The 15257-nt window shown below is 33.0% G+C and overlaps 2 protein-coding genes across 3 annotated transcripts; both read left to right on the top strand.

Annotated features, from left to right (window-relative positions):
* Positions 1-5945: 5945 nt before the first annotated feature.
* Positions 5946-11271, top strand: LOC114407502 (translation initiation factor IF-2-like). 2 transcript variants are annotated; one of them, XM_028370619.1, is made up of 8 exons: positions 5946-6066; positions 7086-7126; positions 7291-7411; positions 7508-7574; positions 7763-8081; positions 8692-9732; positions 10356-10505; positions 10619-11271. In XM_028370619.1, the coding sequence occupies exons 2-8, from the start codon at positions 7100-7102 to the stop codon at positions 11048-11050; spliced, it is 2157 nt and encodes a 718-aa protein (XP_028226420.1). In that variant the 5' UTR covers positions 5946-6066; positions 7086-7099; the 3' UTR covers positions 11051-11271. The 2 variants fall into 2 exon arrangements, with proteins under 2 accessions (XP_028226420.1, XP_028226421.1); XM_028370620.1 differs by having other exon boundaries at positions 5963-6066; positions 7073-7126.
* Positions 11272-12512: 1241 nt separating this feature from the next.
* Positions 12513-13952, top strand: LOC114407503. Its single transcript, XM_028370621.1, has one exon. It carries the CDS (start codon positions 12722-12724, stop codon positions 13163-13165), a length of 444 nt encoding a protein of 147 aa, XP_028226422.1. The 5' UTR covers positions 12513-12721; the 3' UTR covers positions 13166-13952.
* The last annotated feature ends 1305 nt before the right edge of the window (positions 13953-15257 follow it).

The raw sequence follows: 15257 nt of genomic DNA on the forward strand, positions 1-15257 counted from the left end.
ATTTTGAGAAGAAATATTTTTTTCTCAAAGTCTTTTCAAAAGATTGAAAAAAAAAAATTGAATCAAACATGTAATCATGTTTAGATTTTTCAAATATCACATCAATAATCTTCATAAGATTGCATAAAAAAGAATCTTCTTAAGATTAAAAAAATGGAAAAGTTAAATAAGTTATTATTAGTCCCTAAAAATATCACAATTTTAAATTTTAGTTCACAAAAAATGTGCTTGATTTTGAATCTTTAAAAATTACAAAAATGGCATAGTCATCAAGGAATTTATCATATGTGTTTCAATTAATAATTTAATATAGTCGAAAGTCAAATAACTTTGTTGAAGCATATATGTGAGAATCAAACATAATTACAAATTTTATGTAATTCATTTTGTTTTGATTTATGTTTTGGGTCCACATTTTATATAATTGACTGAAAGATTCAGATTACCTCTCTCATAAAAGCAACATATTAAAACATGTTTCACTCGAATCAATAAGAAAAGAAAAATAAATTGGGTCAAGTTTTTGCGTTAGAAAATTTCATTTATTTTACAGCACAAGTTTAACATGATTTGCTCAATCCTTTTGATGTAGGCATCCGTTCGTTGCAAAATTTAAGATATTTTGATTAGAATGCACATTGATCTATAGTAATCCCATATCAATTTTAAGATTTATAGAACAAAATGAGAGAAATTGAGCATGAAAACAATCTAGTTCTTCACAAAGAGACTTTTTATTTTTACTGTTTTTAAATATCATTTTGCCAGTTCAAAATTGTCACAGTATTAATAAGGCATGTGAAAACACTTTGTGATTAAGTATTGTTTGTGGTGGTTTATAACCGTTGTTATGTTAAAATTGTTAACAATGTTAATTCTAAACTAATAGAATGATAAAATTGGCCAAAATTTAAAATATAGAGTACGAAATTGATTTTTTTTTTAAAAAAGATAAGAGACTAATAAAAAATAAAATAAAAGATCAAATATATAATTTAGTTATTTAGTCATTAATTGTATGATTGCAATTACATTCGCAGTCCCATACTTCTATGCCTTAGATTATATAGATTATTCTACTGTCAAAAAAGATTATATAGATTGCTAAATTTTGATCAAAGAATTTTATAAGTTGGTTAAAAAAGTTTATAACAAACACACTTCTATCATAAAACAGATGAAAATTATTTGTCACTGTTATGGGACCCAATGTCCATGAAATGATTATTTTCTCTTTATCATAAATTTACTAGTAGATGTAGATCTCACCCATCGCATATATATATATATAGCACACCAATTTACGCTAGACTTGGCACATTTTCAAATATGCAGGTAAATAGCCTATACTACACTGTAAGCCATTGTTCGTAGCTTTACACATGGGTTTGGTAGGAATAAATAATTCTGAAAGGCCAATCGGCGTGTTCAAAAAGAGTTAGGTGGTGATAATTAGGTTGCTGGGCTGTGGGTTATGATTCATGAATAGGATATTTATATCCTTTGCTCTTGTATCGGAAACCTCTATTTTATTTTGCAAAATTCATTCTGAGAATAAAAATTTATATTTGAAATGAATTTTTCAGAATATAACAGGATATGCATGATGAAATAATGAGAATGCAAGATACAATAGCCTATTTGTCATGTTAGTACTAATGCTGAGGTATTTGTGCCAAGGATCCAACCATGGTAATATCAGTGTTTTGAAAACATATCCACACGAGTCAGTCCAACTGAAAATTGGTGAATTGAACCAGTATTTGATTTCAATAAATTACAGAATTAATTTTGAGAAAAACTGATAAAAAAAAGGAAATTGGTCAAAACAGGTAAAATCGGTAAAAAAAAATAAAATGGTAATAGTCAGTTTGTCATGGATAAAAAAAAAATTAAAATGACATTATTTTGAATTTTTTTTTCTGAAAAATAAAACAATCTTAAATATTTGTGATTTTATATTTTCTATTCTAGATATGTAAACGTTTTATTGTTAATGAATGTTGTCGTGTTTTGTTAAAACGTGTGCCAGTATTATGATATATTCAATATGGATTTTTATGCATATTTTGAATGTTAAGAACTTATAAAATAGTTTTTTATTTTTTATTTTAGTATTATAAAGTTACGGTATTAATTTTTTTAATATTATTTTATATTTTTAATTATTATTTATCGGTTTATTTCAATGTTTGAATCAATTTAATCACCGATATAATTTTTAAGACACAATAATATATACTTCTGTCATTGCTGGGCATTCACACTGGTTACTCGTAGCCTCAGTCACATATATTGACTTGAAGCATGCTATAGACCAAATTAAGGTAAGGTCCATCTAAAAAAAAGGAATACTATAAATATATTCTCTAATATAATTTTTTTAACATACTCTTCATTATCTGTTAAAATTTATTAAAAAGGTAATTATGAGTGATATGATTCTCATTAAGAAGAAAAAAAAAATATTATTTTTAATAAATTTTAATTAATAACAGAAAATGTGTTCAAAGGTGTTAAAAATATGTTGCTTGCATGTCTATAACATAATAGCCACGTTCACAATATGGTGCCAGGCTACAGCTAGCTTAACCCTTCTAAATTTTTGTAAAATGTATAATTAAGAAATAAAAGGCTTGTTAAGTTAGTCAAAGAACAAGATTTGAAACTTGGACTAAACACGTAGTACATACTATTATATATTCTTATGCTATAAAAGGACATATTAGAGGAACAGTTAATAGGCTTGATTTTGTGAAAAAATCATTAAACAATGTTAGAAATGATTAACTATCTGTTAGCAACTAAATATCACAGCCACATACATTCCACAGTTAAGCAAATGATTAGCTTTAGCTTATATATTTTTAATGAGCACATCAATCATTGCACATGCACCAAATATTCCTCCAACCACCAACTAATTTGGATTACTAGCTACATATATTTAACTGAACAGCTTAACAGACCTCTGAAGTGGCAACATTTTTGTAGCCATGTGTTAAAAAGTTTTAAAATAAGGCAACATTGTCTCTATCTGCCACAAGGAAGAATAAGTGTGTTGAATATGAAGGCACATTCATGGGTTATATAAGGTATCTAATGTAGCTAGTTCAAACCGCCATCACCATCACTCTCTGTGTATGTTCGAATTGAAGGAGCTTTAGGCTCACTCTTATATTCTCCACACACTGATATCTCTTATCTGTTTCTGTTGATTAATTAGGGCACAATGCTGAAGATGGGTTGGCAATATTTGGCTACCAAACGCATTAGATGTGGCTATGAGAAGCTAACAAGTTCGAGTCAAAAGATGATGAGGGATGGAAGAAGCTGTTGGGTGAAGTCTTTGAATGGAAGATTGCGTGGCCTTAGGTTGTCACGTTCTAGGAAACTTTCCTTAGGAGTTGTGGTGTTGTCAAGCAGAATTGTAAGACTATACAATGAGGTTGTCAACCAAATGATGAACATGGAAAACATATATCCTGCTATTGTTCTCTCCACTCAATGGGGTCTTCCCGTTCTGTCTCATTCCTCACACGTGTGCAGATCAAGGAGGGTCATCCCTCTTGACAGAAATTAAAGTCACTTTATGTTACTAACTTCTATAATGTTTTGGCTCACAGAGTCACGGTTAAATCTGTTTCTATTCTATAGTAAATTCAATTAAATATATGCAATCAGCTTCATGCATATATTATTATCAATTATTACTCTATAAATTTGCTGAAAAGCATTATCATAGCCAAATTTAAATTATAAAAAAATATTATAGTTGTAGTAATCATAATAATTAATTTAATTTCTATCCAAAGAATATATATATATATATATATATATGAGGTTAGAACATAAAACATCTGAATTCTGGTACGGAATCAGTTATACAAATATGTATATTGTGCAGCAGTTTTCCGGTATGAGTACCGTAAGGATATATCACCAATTTTGAAGTATATGTGCATCTGATGGTACATCTTATAATCTTATTCCTAACCTTGAATCTTCCCTCGAGTTTGTTGACGATGATATAGTACTTTTCAACTTTCATAGTAGTATTAAAATATTAAATGTTGTTTTCTGAGTAGCAAACGATTGAGGGTTAATTCTGCTATGTTGATACATCTTAACTATCATGAACCAAGCCTGACTCTGAACTTTCTTGTCTCTGTTCTAAAATGTATTTGGCAAGAATCACTTTTCCACGAGCATCATTATCATATCCGCAACCACAAATTCTGCCTTCCAACATGTTATATAATCAAGGAAAATTTGAATCTGAAGAAAAAATAATCACGAACTAAAAGTAAAAGGTTCTTCTATAATTAAATTACTTCTTGACTTTCACGTTTCATTGCGGGTATAGACCATGATATCTTATTATTTATTTATGCAGCAGAAAATAAAGACGACACTATCCACTATAGTGTCATAATCTACGATAACCCGTCATCCACGGCAATTACATAACAATGAGGAGAAATTTTGTGTTGCGGGAAGGAAATAAATAGAGTAACAGAACATGTTACGTCATAAACTGAAATTAGCCAACTTTACAATCACTTTTCTTTCTGGATGCTAAGAAAATAATTGGGTGTGGGAAGCTACCAAAATGGACAATACCTATCACAGCTACTGTGTTCACTGACACAATACTCCTTTACAGCGATGGTTCAATTATAATGAGCTTATAATTTTTTGCCAACCAAGTATTCATCACAAATCATGGACACGTACGATTAAGTCCAAATTCCTTGCATTGTCTTTGGAAATGGGAGCTGATAAATTAATTAATACTACAAAATTTACACAGAATAGTATAGTTGAGTTGTTTTTCAATTGAAATTGACAATTTTTTTTTATCCGTGAAATTGAGATGTTTTCTTGCGGTAACTTAAATTTCAATTGTAGAATAATACCGACAATAATTATGTCATTTTATCAAATTTCTTCTCATGCCCATTTCAAAATCCTTTCACTAAAAAAAGCTAGTTGCATTGTGGGTGATTTTCTCGAGCTAATTAAGTTACTTTTTTTTTTAAATTAAGTAAAAAAAATCACTAGTTTTTTTGCTTAAAATCTTTATATATTATTTCTACCCAAATATTTGTGGAGCTTATCATGGAATTAGGATGTGAAATAATTTTAAAATTTTATAAGTAAAAAAAAAATAGTAGAAAATTAATTAAATTTGAAAGATTTTATAAGACGTGAGATTATATTTTATAAGTATCCAGTGTTGTGCCATCTATACATCGATGGACAATCTTTAATTACAAATATTTTCTCTAACTTTTCCTAGTTACATGTCTTTCTCTAGTAGAGAAATTAAGGATGTCCAAAGATTAAATTGATTCAAGTTTAGGGTAAAATTAATTCGAATTAATAAAGTTTAATTGAATCATATCAGAAAGTTCACAAAACACTCCATCACGTTTCGAGCATCAAGCAAATGTTCCAATCGTCTTGGCACATGAAGATGAGAAACACCCACGTATATAATCAATCCATTGAGCTACACAAGGGTCTGATCAACCATTTGCTTCATGGCTTGGAGTATTAATATTAAATGTAATTGAATATTTTAAAATCAATGTAAGTTTTTATTAATATAATTTCCACTATTTAAATTTTTAATTTAATTATAAGTTTTTGATTAAATTTATGGCAAAGTTAAATCAATGAAAGCTTTTGATTATTTTTAATTTTTTGGTGAAATTTTTTTTGATTAAATGAATCTAAACTGATCAAAACAAAAGAAAAGAAATATTAAAGTCTAAATATATGAATCATCGTGAATTAATAATCTCTTGGATGATACATGTGTTTAGATAAAAAAAAAAGAAGAAGAAGAAAAAAGAGACAATATATACGGGGCTTCCTTGTGGGGAGGAGGTAGTTGGGTTGGGCCTGTGTGACTTCCTTACAAGAGAAGCCCATAAATATCATTAGTGGTTTTGTAAGGAAAGAAGAGTGACTATGATATGGCTATGGCGGTGGTAAAGGCCGTTGTCGTCCCTCACGCCCTTATGGTTTTGTAAATCACCGGAATCGCGTCTATTACAGGTTTTGGTCTGCTCTATTCACCTTATCAATAACTGACTATTTCTGATCAAAGTACTAGTTTCACCATACTCCTGCACTCTATGCATTCATTCCACTCCTGCCCACTATTTTTTTACCTACATATTGCATTCTATTTCAATCAACTTTCTCTATTATTAGATTACAAGCTGTAGGAAAAACAAAAGCTGAAAAATAATATGATAGATAGGTAATGGACGGATTGGGTATCTTTTCGTTAGAATTTTGATTCGTGATTAGGTATCCGTGACTCTATCCATTAAACATGTAAAGGGTAGTTTTTTTCTTAAAAATAATTTTCTTAATGGATCAATACTACGATTAATTCAACTCAAAATCAATCTGGTCATCCACTTGCTTGCTACCCTTAGTTTTGGGTTTTTGTAGAGCTGTTGAGCTCTTACCCCAAGCTCCAGTTTCTTCAGGAAGAGTGAGTTTGCCCCTTATAAGTTACAACAGATTACCATATTGACTTGCAATGTGTTCTTCTAGTCGTGTCATGTTGTCTGATGACTGAGATGGTTGTAGAATATGTTATATTACAACATTGAGACCAGAAGGTTTTTTTTTATCATTGAAATTGACTAAATGCAATTTGACTTATCTATGTCAGCGGTGATTGTCAATTTAGAAAGTATAGTAGTAACCGTGGTTTCCTTGAACGCCCTTGTCAAGTTCTTGATTTCCTAAGTCACGTGTAGAAACTGAAAATTTTAGTTACTAGAAAAATCTAAAATGTGTGGTGGCTTTTGACCCCCTTTTGTATTATTATTATTATTATTATTTGATATTCTATGATCCTCATCATAACTAACACCTTTCTGGGCTGGAACTTGAGAGGCCAAATGATGTCTTAAACACATACAATCTGAAATAGTGTTGTAATTTTTGCCGTTATTGCTGACATATACATAAATCCATCATTGATGAGCTTCTGACTACTTCTGTCACCTTCCCTGTCTATTTTTTATTAATAATTTGCATTAAGCCTAATTTTGCAGCTACATGCTTATGAATGGCGTGGCGCGAGCTTGGAAAGAAGGTGAGTTGACTTTTATATGCATATGGCATATGTTCTTTTCATTGCAAATTTGTATCAAATATGATAATTATCCAGTTTGTAGGTGATTGAACTTTTCCCGTAAAAAGTATTATGTCGTAGCTCATTCAGTTGCTGATAATGTTCTTTATGTTATCTGAATGCAGAGAATATATATGAATTTTACTAGAGCTTTGTCGACAACACCATTTAGACATGTGGCAGGATCAAATTTTGCATCCATCTTTACTGTGCAATCTGTTTGTGCATCAGCAAGATGTGTGCCGGGTAATAGACATGCTTTGTGCTTTTAATATTGTATTTTGTGCTCTTATTATACATTACATACTTAGCTACTCAAATTCTTTTAACTACATTATGCAGATTTCATCAACCAATCATCTCTGGGAGTGGCTGGTTTTGGCAGGGAGACTAAAGAATGTGGAATACGGTAAAATAGTATTCAATTTTCAAGTTTCAAAATGAACCATTGATAGCATTACAGCTTAGGTGATATAAGGATGATAACAAAGTATGGCCCATGCATAGTGGATTTGAATAGTACTCAACTTTTTTGTAAAAGTTGCTTAAGTGAAAAAGAAATGGCATAGAGATAAGGTGTTTTGATTACATTTGTAGGTGCTTCCATGCTAGTTCACAAGTCTGGGCGAGAAGTGATGGACCATTAGGTTTGCAAACTGCAAAGAGGATATATGTGAAAAGAGGTGGTAGAAACCAGCTACCTGCTGGAGCTCCTTATGCCCGTCGTAATGTCCCAGCTACCAAATGTAATCCTGATAAAACAATAGAAATATTTGAAGGCATGACCCTTGTTGAACTGGCAAAGCGCACTGGAAGATCAGTATCTTCTTTGCAGGATATCCTCACTAATGTTGGCGAAAAGGTTCAATCAGAGTTTGAGCTTCTCAGCATGGATATCGCTGAACTTGTGACAATGGTATTTTCCCCCTCTTTGTCACAAATGACATTAAACCAGTGAATATTAGGAACTTGTACCTACTACCTTCGTTTGATCCCAATACTTGTTTGTTTGTTCTTGTCATTTGTAAATGGCAGGTTGTTATGAAGAAATTAAAAATAGCTCTTGTTTTACTTATTCTTCACTTCAAGTATATGAGATTTGAAGCTAGCTTTCAGAATTTTTTAGTGTTTTGAATTTTGAAATAAAACCTACAAGACTTATTGTGAAGTTTTGATGGATCTATGGAGCTTGATGAGATGTTTTTCCTGAAATTAGTTGGTATTTGGCTGTCTCGTTGATAGTATGCTCTATGCATAGAAAGATTAGGGGAAGAAAAGTAACTGAGAAGACTAGGCCTAAAGTATGAGTAGGTAGGTTTGGATAAATATTTTATTTAAAACCATTGTTGAAGTATTATATAAGGTATTCTTACAAGTTTTTATTTGTTTGCATTCATTCTGAGTCATTACCTCAAAAGCTTCACCCTCCACCCTCCTTTTTCCCCTCTAAATTTGCCACGTGATGAACATTTGTTTCTCTTTGTTGCTATTTTTTTTTCCACTGAATTAGTTTATTGCTGGTGCAGGAGGCTGGCATCAATGTTAAGAGGCTACATTCAGCTGAAGGTGCAGAAATTTTACCACGTCCTGCAGTTGTAACAGTGATGGGCCATGTTGATCATGGCAAAACTTCTCTTCTTGATGCCTTGCGTCAAACTTCAGTGGCAGCCAAGGAGGCTGGTGGCATAACTCAACATATAGGTGCTTTTGTGGTGGTCATGCCGTCAGGAGCATCAATCACATTTCTTGATACTCCTGGTCATGCTGCATTTAGTGCAATGCGGGCAAGAGGTGCAGCAGTTACAGATATAGTGGTGCTGGTTGTTGCTGCAGATGATGGTGTGATGCCTCAAACACTTGAAGCCATGTCCCATGCAAAAGCAGCTAATGTACCAATTGTAGTTGCAATTAACAAATGTGATAAACCAGGTGCAAATTCTGAAAAAGTTAAAATGCAGCTTGCTTCAGAGGGCTTGCTTCTGGAGGAGATGGGTGGGGATGTTCAGGTTGTCGAGGTTTCAGCAACTGAAAAAATTGGACTGGATAACCTAGAAGAAGCTTTACTACTTCAGGCTGATATGATGGATCTTAAAGCACGAATTGATGGGCCTGCTCAAGCATATGTGGTGGAAGCAAGACTCGACAAAGGACGGGGTCCATTGGTAACTACTATAGTGAAGGCAGGGACTCTAGTTTGTGGTCAGCATGTGGTTGTAGGCTCACAATGGGGAAGAATAAGGGCTATTAAAGATATGGCAGGGAAGTTAACTCGACGAGCAACACCTGCTATGCCTGTTGAGATTGAAGGGCTTCGAGGGCTGCCAATGGCTGGTGATGATGTTATTGTTGTTCATTCTGAGGAGCGAGCTAGAATGCTTAGTTCTGGTAGGCAAAGGAAATATGAGGAGAACAGGCTTAGGAATAAGATGATACAGGACAAGCCAACTACTTCAGATGATTCCAAGGAGGTTCCGCAGTGGGTTGAAATGCCAGTAATAGTAAAAGCAGATGTTCAGGGAACTGTTCAAGCTGTCACTGATGCATTGAAAACTTTAAATAGTGCTCAGGTTTGTGAAGATTATAGTTATAGTAAACTTTTCTTTTTGCATACACATGCATGCTTGATCACAGGCAAGGAAAACAGTTTGTGTTAGAGATGTAAAAGTTTCACCTTTTACCCTTTTGGTATCAGAGCCTTTTTATCAAGTGATTGGTACCTTCTTGTTGTTTTCTTTTTCCTAAACTCTAACAACTTAAATTTATTAGAAGGTAATGTGAGTTAGTCAGTTTATGCTTTGTCCAAAGTGCATGCATCTAACTGATTAAGGTTTCAAGTGAAATGCTTTTATTTAAAAGAAATGTTTGATTACTTGATATAACAGTTATGAATGCTTTTGAGTAATCCATTTAATAAAGGTTTATATGGTGGCCTGATGAAAATGACATGTGGAAAGGTATTTGCTTGAGTGATCAGTATTGAAAAAAAAAATGCAATCACTAGTCAGTTCCTGTTCATCACATTCACTATATATCTTGGACAACTGAGAATTGTTTGCTTTTAATTATTACCGGGTGTGGCATACATGTGAGCCAGCTTTGTGACACTCACGTACTATAAGTTGTTATGAACTTTTAATTTTGCGTTGTACTAACATTTACTATTTGTTGCTAACACATTATATATTGCTAGGTTTTCGTAAATGTTGTCCATGTTGGCGCTGGGCCTATTTCTCAATCTGATCTAGACTTAGCACAAGCTTGTGGTGCTTGCATAGTTGGATTCAATGTAAAAAGTCCACCTACTGCTCTTAGTCAGGAAGCAGCTCGTGCCGGTATCAAGGTATTAACTTTTTAAAGCTTATGCTCATATTTAACTACATTGTGGTTATGCTTAAGATTCTGTGAGATGAAACTCTGACTTCCTTTTAACATCCATTTGGTTTGGTTATATAGATAGTTCTGCACCGTGTAATTTACCACCTCTTGGAAGACATAGGCAATTTGATAATAGAGAGGGCCCCTGGGACTTCTGAAACCCATGTTGCTGGGCAAGCAGAAGTGCTGAATATCTTTGAAATCAAAGGGAGCAAGTCCAAGGGGCCTGATGTTAAGATAGCGGGTTGTCGTGTTATCGATGGTTCTGTGACAAGATCAGCAACCCTGAGGCTTCTTAGGAGTGGGGAAGTTGTGTTTGAAGGACTTTGTACATCGCTTAAGCGGGAGAAACAGGATGTGGATTCTGTGAAAAAGGGAACTGAGTGTGGAGTAGTAATCAATAATTGGTGTGATTTCCAGATTGGAGACGTTATTCAGTGCTTGGAACAGGTCATAAGGAAGCCCAAGTTCATTAAGTCAGAGAGTGGTGCTGTTCGAATCGAGTGCTGATCAAGTTAGTTGATGATTCTTCAACGCACATTTTTTTATAACATTACACTGAGCCGACAAAATAACCTCGTATGGGTGGATTGTTAGAGTAAGTATATTTTGTTGCACTGAAAGAAAGTGTAATTAAATTTTGAGCACTATTTGAAACGCCTAGTAGTTATTTTTTGACATGTGCTTTGCAAGAACAATAGTCAGTGTATTAGAATTATAAGTTACACCCACCTTCAGTTTTATAATTCCTTAAATTAAAAAAAAACTTTTATTGTAATTATGAAAATAATAATGAGACCATAAATAATAATAATAATAAGGAGATTCCTAAATGGATAAAATGTCATAAAATTTCCAGAAATAAACAAAATTTTGTAGTCATTTTTGTTGTAAAGCTTGACAAATTTGTTGGATGATAATTGGTCAGGCAAATGTTTTTTCTATAAAAGTTTGCAATGCAAATGTTAACCAGTGGATTGAGAAAGTATTTTATTTGGATACAAAAAAATGTATTCTCTTATGATTTTAAAAAGCATTTTTATTGATTAATTCTTTAGCTATTGCCTTTTTAAAAAAAGATCCTTAACCAGTGCCTTATTGGTTAATAAGAATTTGATTTTATTTTTTTTTGTAAAATTTCCTTGATAATCATTTTTTATCAACAATCAACGATAACTATCTATCATAAGTGAAATTAGTAGTATTGACATAATAAGTTAAAAAATACTCATAATTTCTAATTCAAAAAAGAATGAATAGAGTTCAAATATAATTTTTTCTTATTGTTTCAAAATTTTCAATCACGCCCCAAATTAGGTCGATTTCTTTGGTAGGTGGTCACAAAATTTTTTACGTGCCAACTTCATTTTGATTGATTCACTATGTTGTTCTATTTTGATTGGTTAGTCATAATTTTCCCTCTATGTAAAAAAATTTGTAATGTGATCTCCTTTTTTAATTTTTGGCCTTTATGATGAGGTGGACGCGGATGGTTGTTTCACAGGATTGAGCAATTGGTTTGGTCCCAAAAGCAATAATGTGTCAGAGAGACCACATAAAATCAATATCAAGACGAAACTAACCAAAAATAACACTAAACTGAAAGATAAAGCTGCCACCGTCAGGGGTGGGTCTAATGACGAAACAGACCCAAAATAAAATTTTTAAAAATAATTTATTTTAAATAAGATAGATATATAATAGATTTATTTTTCAAATGTCAATGATTTTTTTTTTATCAACATAGCATATGATGTCTTTTTAATTTTTAAAAACTAACAAAAAAATAATTTTTTATTAATAAACTTAAGTTTTAATTGTTTTATCTTAAAAACGAGCACTAGGCATTACCTAAAATGAACATCTAACACGTGGAAGTCTCTGCGTTGGCGAGAGTCGTAAAAGTGAACAAGACGGGTTCGCATATTGAAATCAAGTGAACGAAACACATTCACATATATATAAGGTTGAATTTTAAATCCAGCTAGGTTCCGATACACGTTTTTCTACTACGCATTCATTTGATTTACTTACCATAGCAAACTTCACGCTATCTTTCTTTCTCTCTCCTCTTAACTGTTCATTATTGTTTCCGAAATTCAACTTTGATGATTGTTGAGAAGAATCCTAATTTGCGCTACCTAATTCGCTGCGACCGTGAAACAAACGAGGTTTGATTTCATGTCTGGTTGTTCCAATGAGGAGGAGGAGATTTCGTTCTCAGAATCCGATCGTCACGGTTACGAAGGAGGCAGTGACGATGACGATTCCGAAATCGGAAAGAATGAACATCGCAGCAGCAGAAGAAGAAGAATGGGTAGTGGTTTTGGAAAGGTGGTGGTGCACCAATTCACGAAAGCGAAGAAGCAAGTGCGCAGGATCAGTAGCAGAAAGAGTCTTGTTCCGAAACCAAAAGGTAAGGTGGTGAATGTTGAAGGTGGCGTTAGTGGAAGGAGTGGGTGCAGGTTTTGTTTTTCTCGGCCCAAAGTGTTGGAATCGCTTTATGAGGAGTCTCCAACGAGTGATCCTAATGACCCTAATTTCACTCATGCCATGTTGACAACTTTGTTGGACACGAATGATTTCTATTCCAAAGAATGCAACCCCCACTTGGACCTGGATTAGTTTAGTTATTAATGTTGAAGATTCCTTGCGTTGGTGCCTTTTCTGTCCAATTTCAATTTGAAAAATGATGAGATTGTAACAGTATGGCTCAAAAGGGGCAATGATTGGATTGGATTGGATGTTCAATTAAAATGGTAGAGTTGAAGCCTGAGAGGTGGGAACAGTGAAATGTCAAACCCTTGTTTGTTTGCGTTTGTATTCATTTAGAGTAATGTGGTTCAAGAGTTTATAGACAGGGAACTTGCTGCAATTCAATTATTAAGGATTGAAGAATTGGAACAGGTTAATGTGGATTGGAAAAATGAAAGGGTTGCTTGATCAACTTCTGCTGTTGGAGCGGTTGGTGAAAACTGGATTTTTTGTCATTCTGGTATTATCTCCACTTGTTCTCAGAGGTTGGAGAAGTGGTGTACAACTGTACACTGTACATATCAATACATAATTTTTTTTGGACTCTGCTATTTTCATATTCTCTTTCCAGCTGTTAAAACTTTTGGTGCTTTACTCGTGCATACAAATTTTTCATTCGGCTTTGTGAGAGGTCTTGAGTGGTTGTAATTTTGGAAAGTTTTCTGCATAGCGATTTAAACACAAATTGTTCTTCTCATCATTAGTTTGTTCTGATTCTTTTGATTTTTCATGTCCTCATATGTGTTCGATGATCTTTGGCAATGGCTCCCATTCTTGAGTCTGCACATATTTGGAAAAGCATAGAGACTTAGGAAGCAACGTTTTTAAGTATGTTGTAAAGCTGGACAAATTTGTTGGATAGTAGATTGGCCTGACATATGTTTGTTGCTATATACAAGTTTTTTAATACAGATTATATGTTTGTCACTCATTTTGGTTAGGCTGCTGGCATCAATGGGTTTTCATAATAAGTAGTAGTTGTATACATAGTTAGTATCTTATCTTTCTCTTCCAGATACTGAGTTCTCTATGGTTCCCTGCAACTGCAAGATCTTTTCTGCGTCCAACAATTTTTGTGCTCTCTTTTCATTTGGATGCTCAAATCTAATTTCTAGGGATTTAAATTGTGAACTTTTCTAATTAATGGGTTCAATTCACATAAGTGTTTTCAAATTGTAAGGTTACTACTTAATTCAGACATTTATCACTTTTAATATATAATTTTGGTACTTCATCTTAAGAAAATTAATATAGTTTTTGCCAGAAAAAATTATTTGCTCCAAATTCCAGCTAAAAGCAAACTTATAGCGGTTTTTATGCCATTTTTCATCGGGCAGGATGGAAATCCTTTTCTTTTGTTGTGTAGAAGCCCATGCGTTTTTCCATGTTGACTAAAGAAACTAAAAGCAAGGTTTGGTTTGGCTTTCTGCTTGTGATCTACTGATTGGTCCCAAACTTGGATGGTAGAATTGTAGAAACGAAAGGAGATACACCTTCATCTTGGCTGAGTCTTGTATCTTTGATCTATAGCAAAGCTAGAGGTTCCTTTAATTGACTTTTTATATTTTTAATCTGGAAGCATTTCGAAGCACCACATGCTTCCCTTTATGGTGTCTAACTTTGTCATTTAAGTAAGATATTGCTATTATAAGCTCCTCAAATTTATGTGCTATGGAGAATTTAATAGGTTGGCAAACTATCTTTCCTGCACTTCCACATTAGATGGCTGCTGATGTGTACTGCAGTGTTTGGGCAAATTTCTTTTGCTGCACTGTCCCTTTGTCTACTTGGTTTAGAGGACTTCTGTGTGTGCTGCTGTTCGTCTCTTCTGATATGGAGTGCATTCTAGATGAGATAGATGTTGACTCATTGGCAAGCTTACAAAGTCGTCAAGTAGTATTCAATAAGTAACAAATATTGTTTTCATGAGGACTTGCGTATTGGCAAATTTCACACAAATTTATACCCTCTAAACTAACAAATGAAACAATAAGAACATGAACTTAACATTCAATGATAAAGACGAAATAAACAGAGATACAAGTGAAAATATTTTTGAATTTTAAATAAAAACATTATAAAACAATATGAAAATCAAATAACAAATATTGTCGGGATTAGATTTGATCAAACCAAACTCTTTTTACCATAAAACATAATATCCAACTTGAGATTCAACTTT

Source organism: Glycine soja, chromosome 3 (assembly GCF_004193775.1).
Source record: "Glycine soja cultivar W05 chromosome 3, ASM419377v2, whole genome shotgun sequence".
NCBI classification, from domain to species: Eukaryota; Viridiplantae; Streptophyta; class Magnoliopsida; order Fabales; family Fabaceae; genus Glycine; species Glycine soja.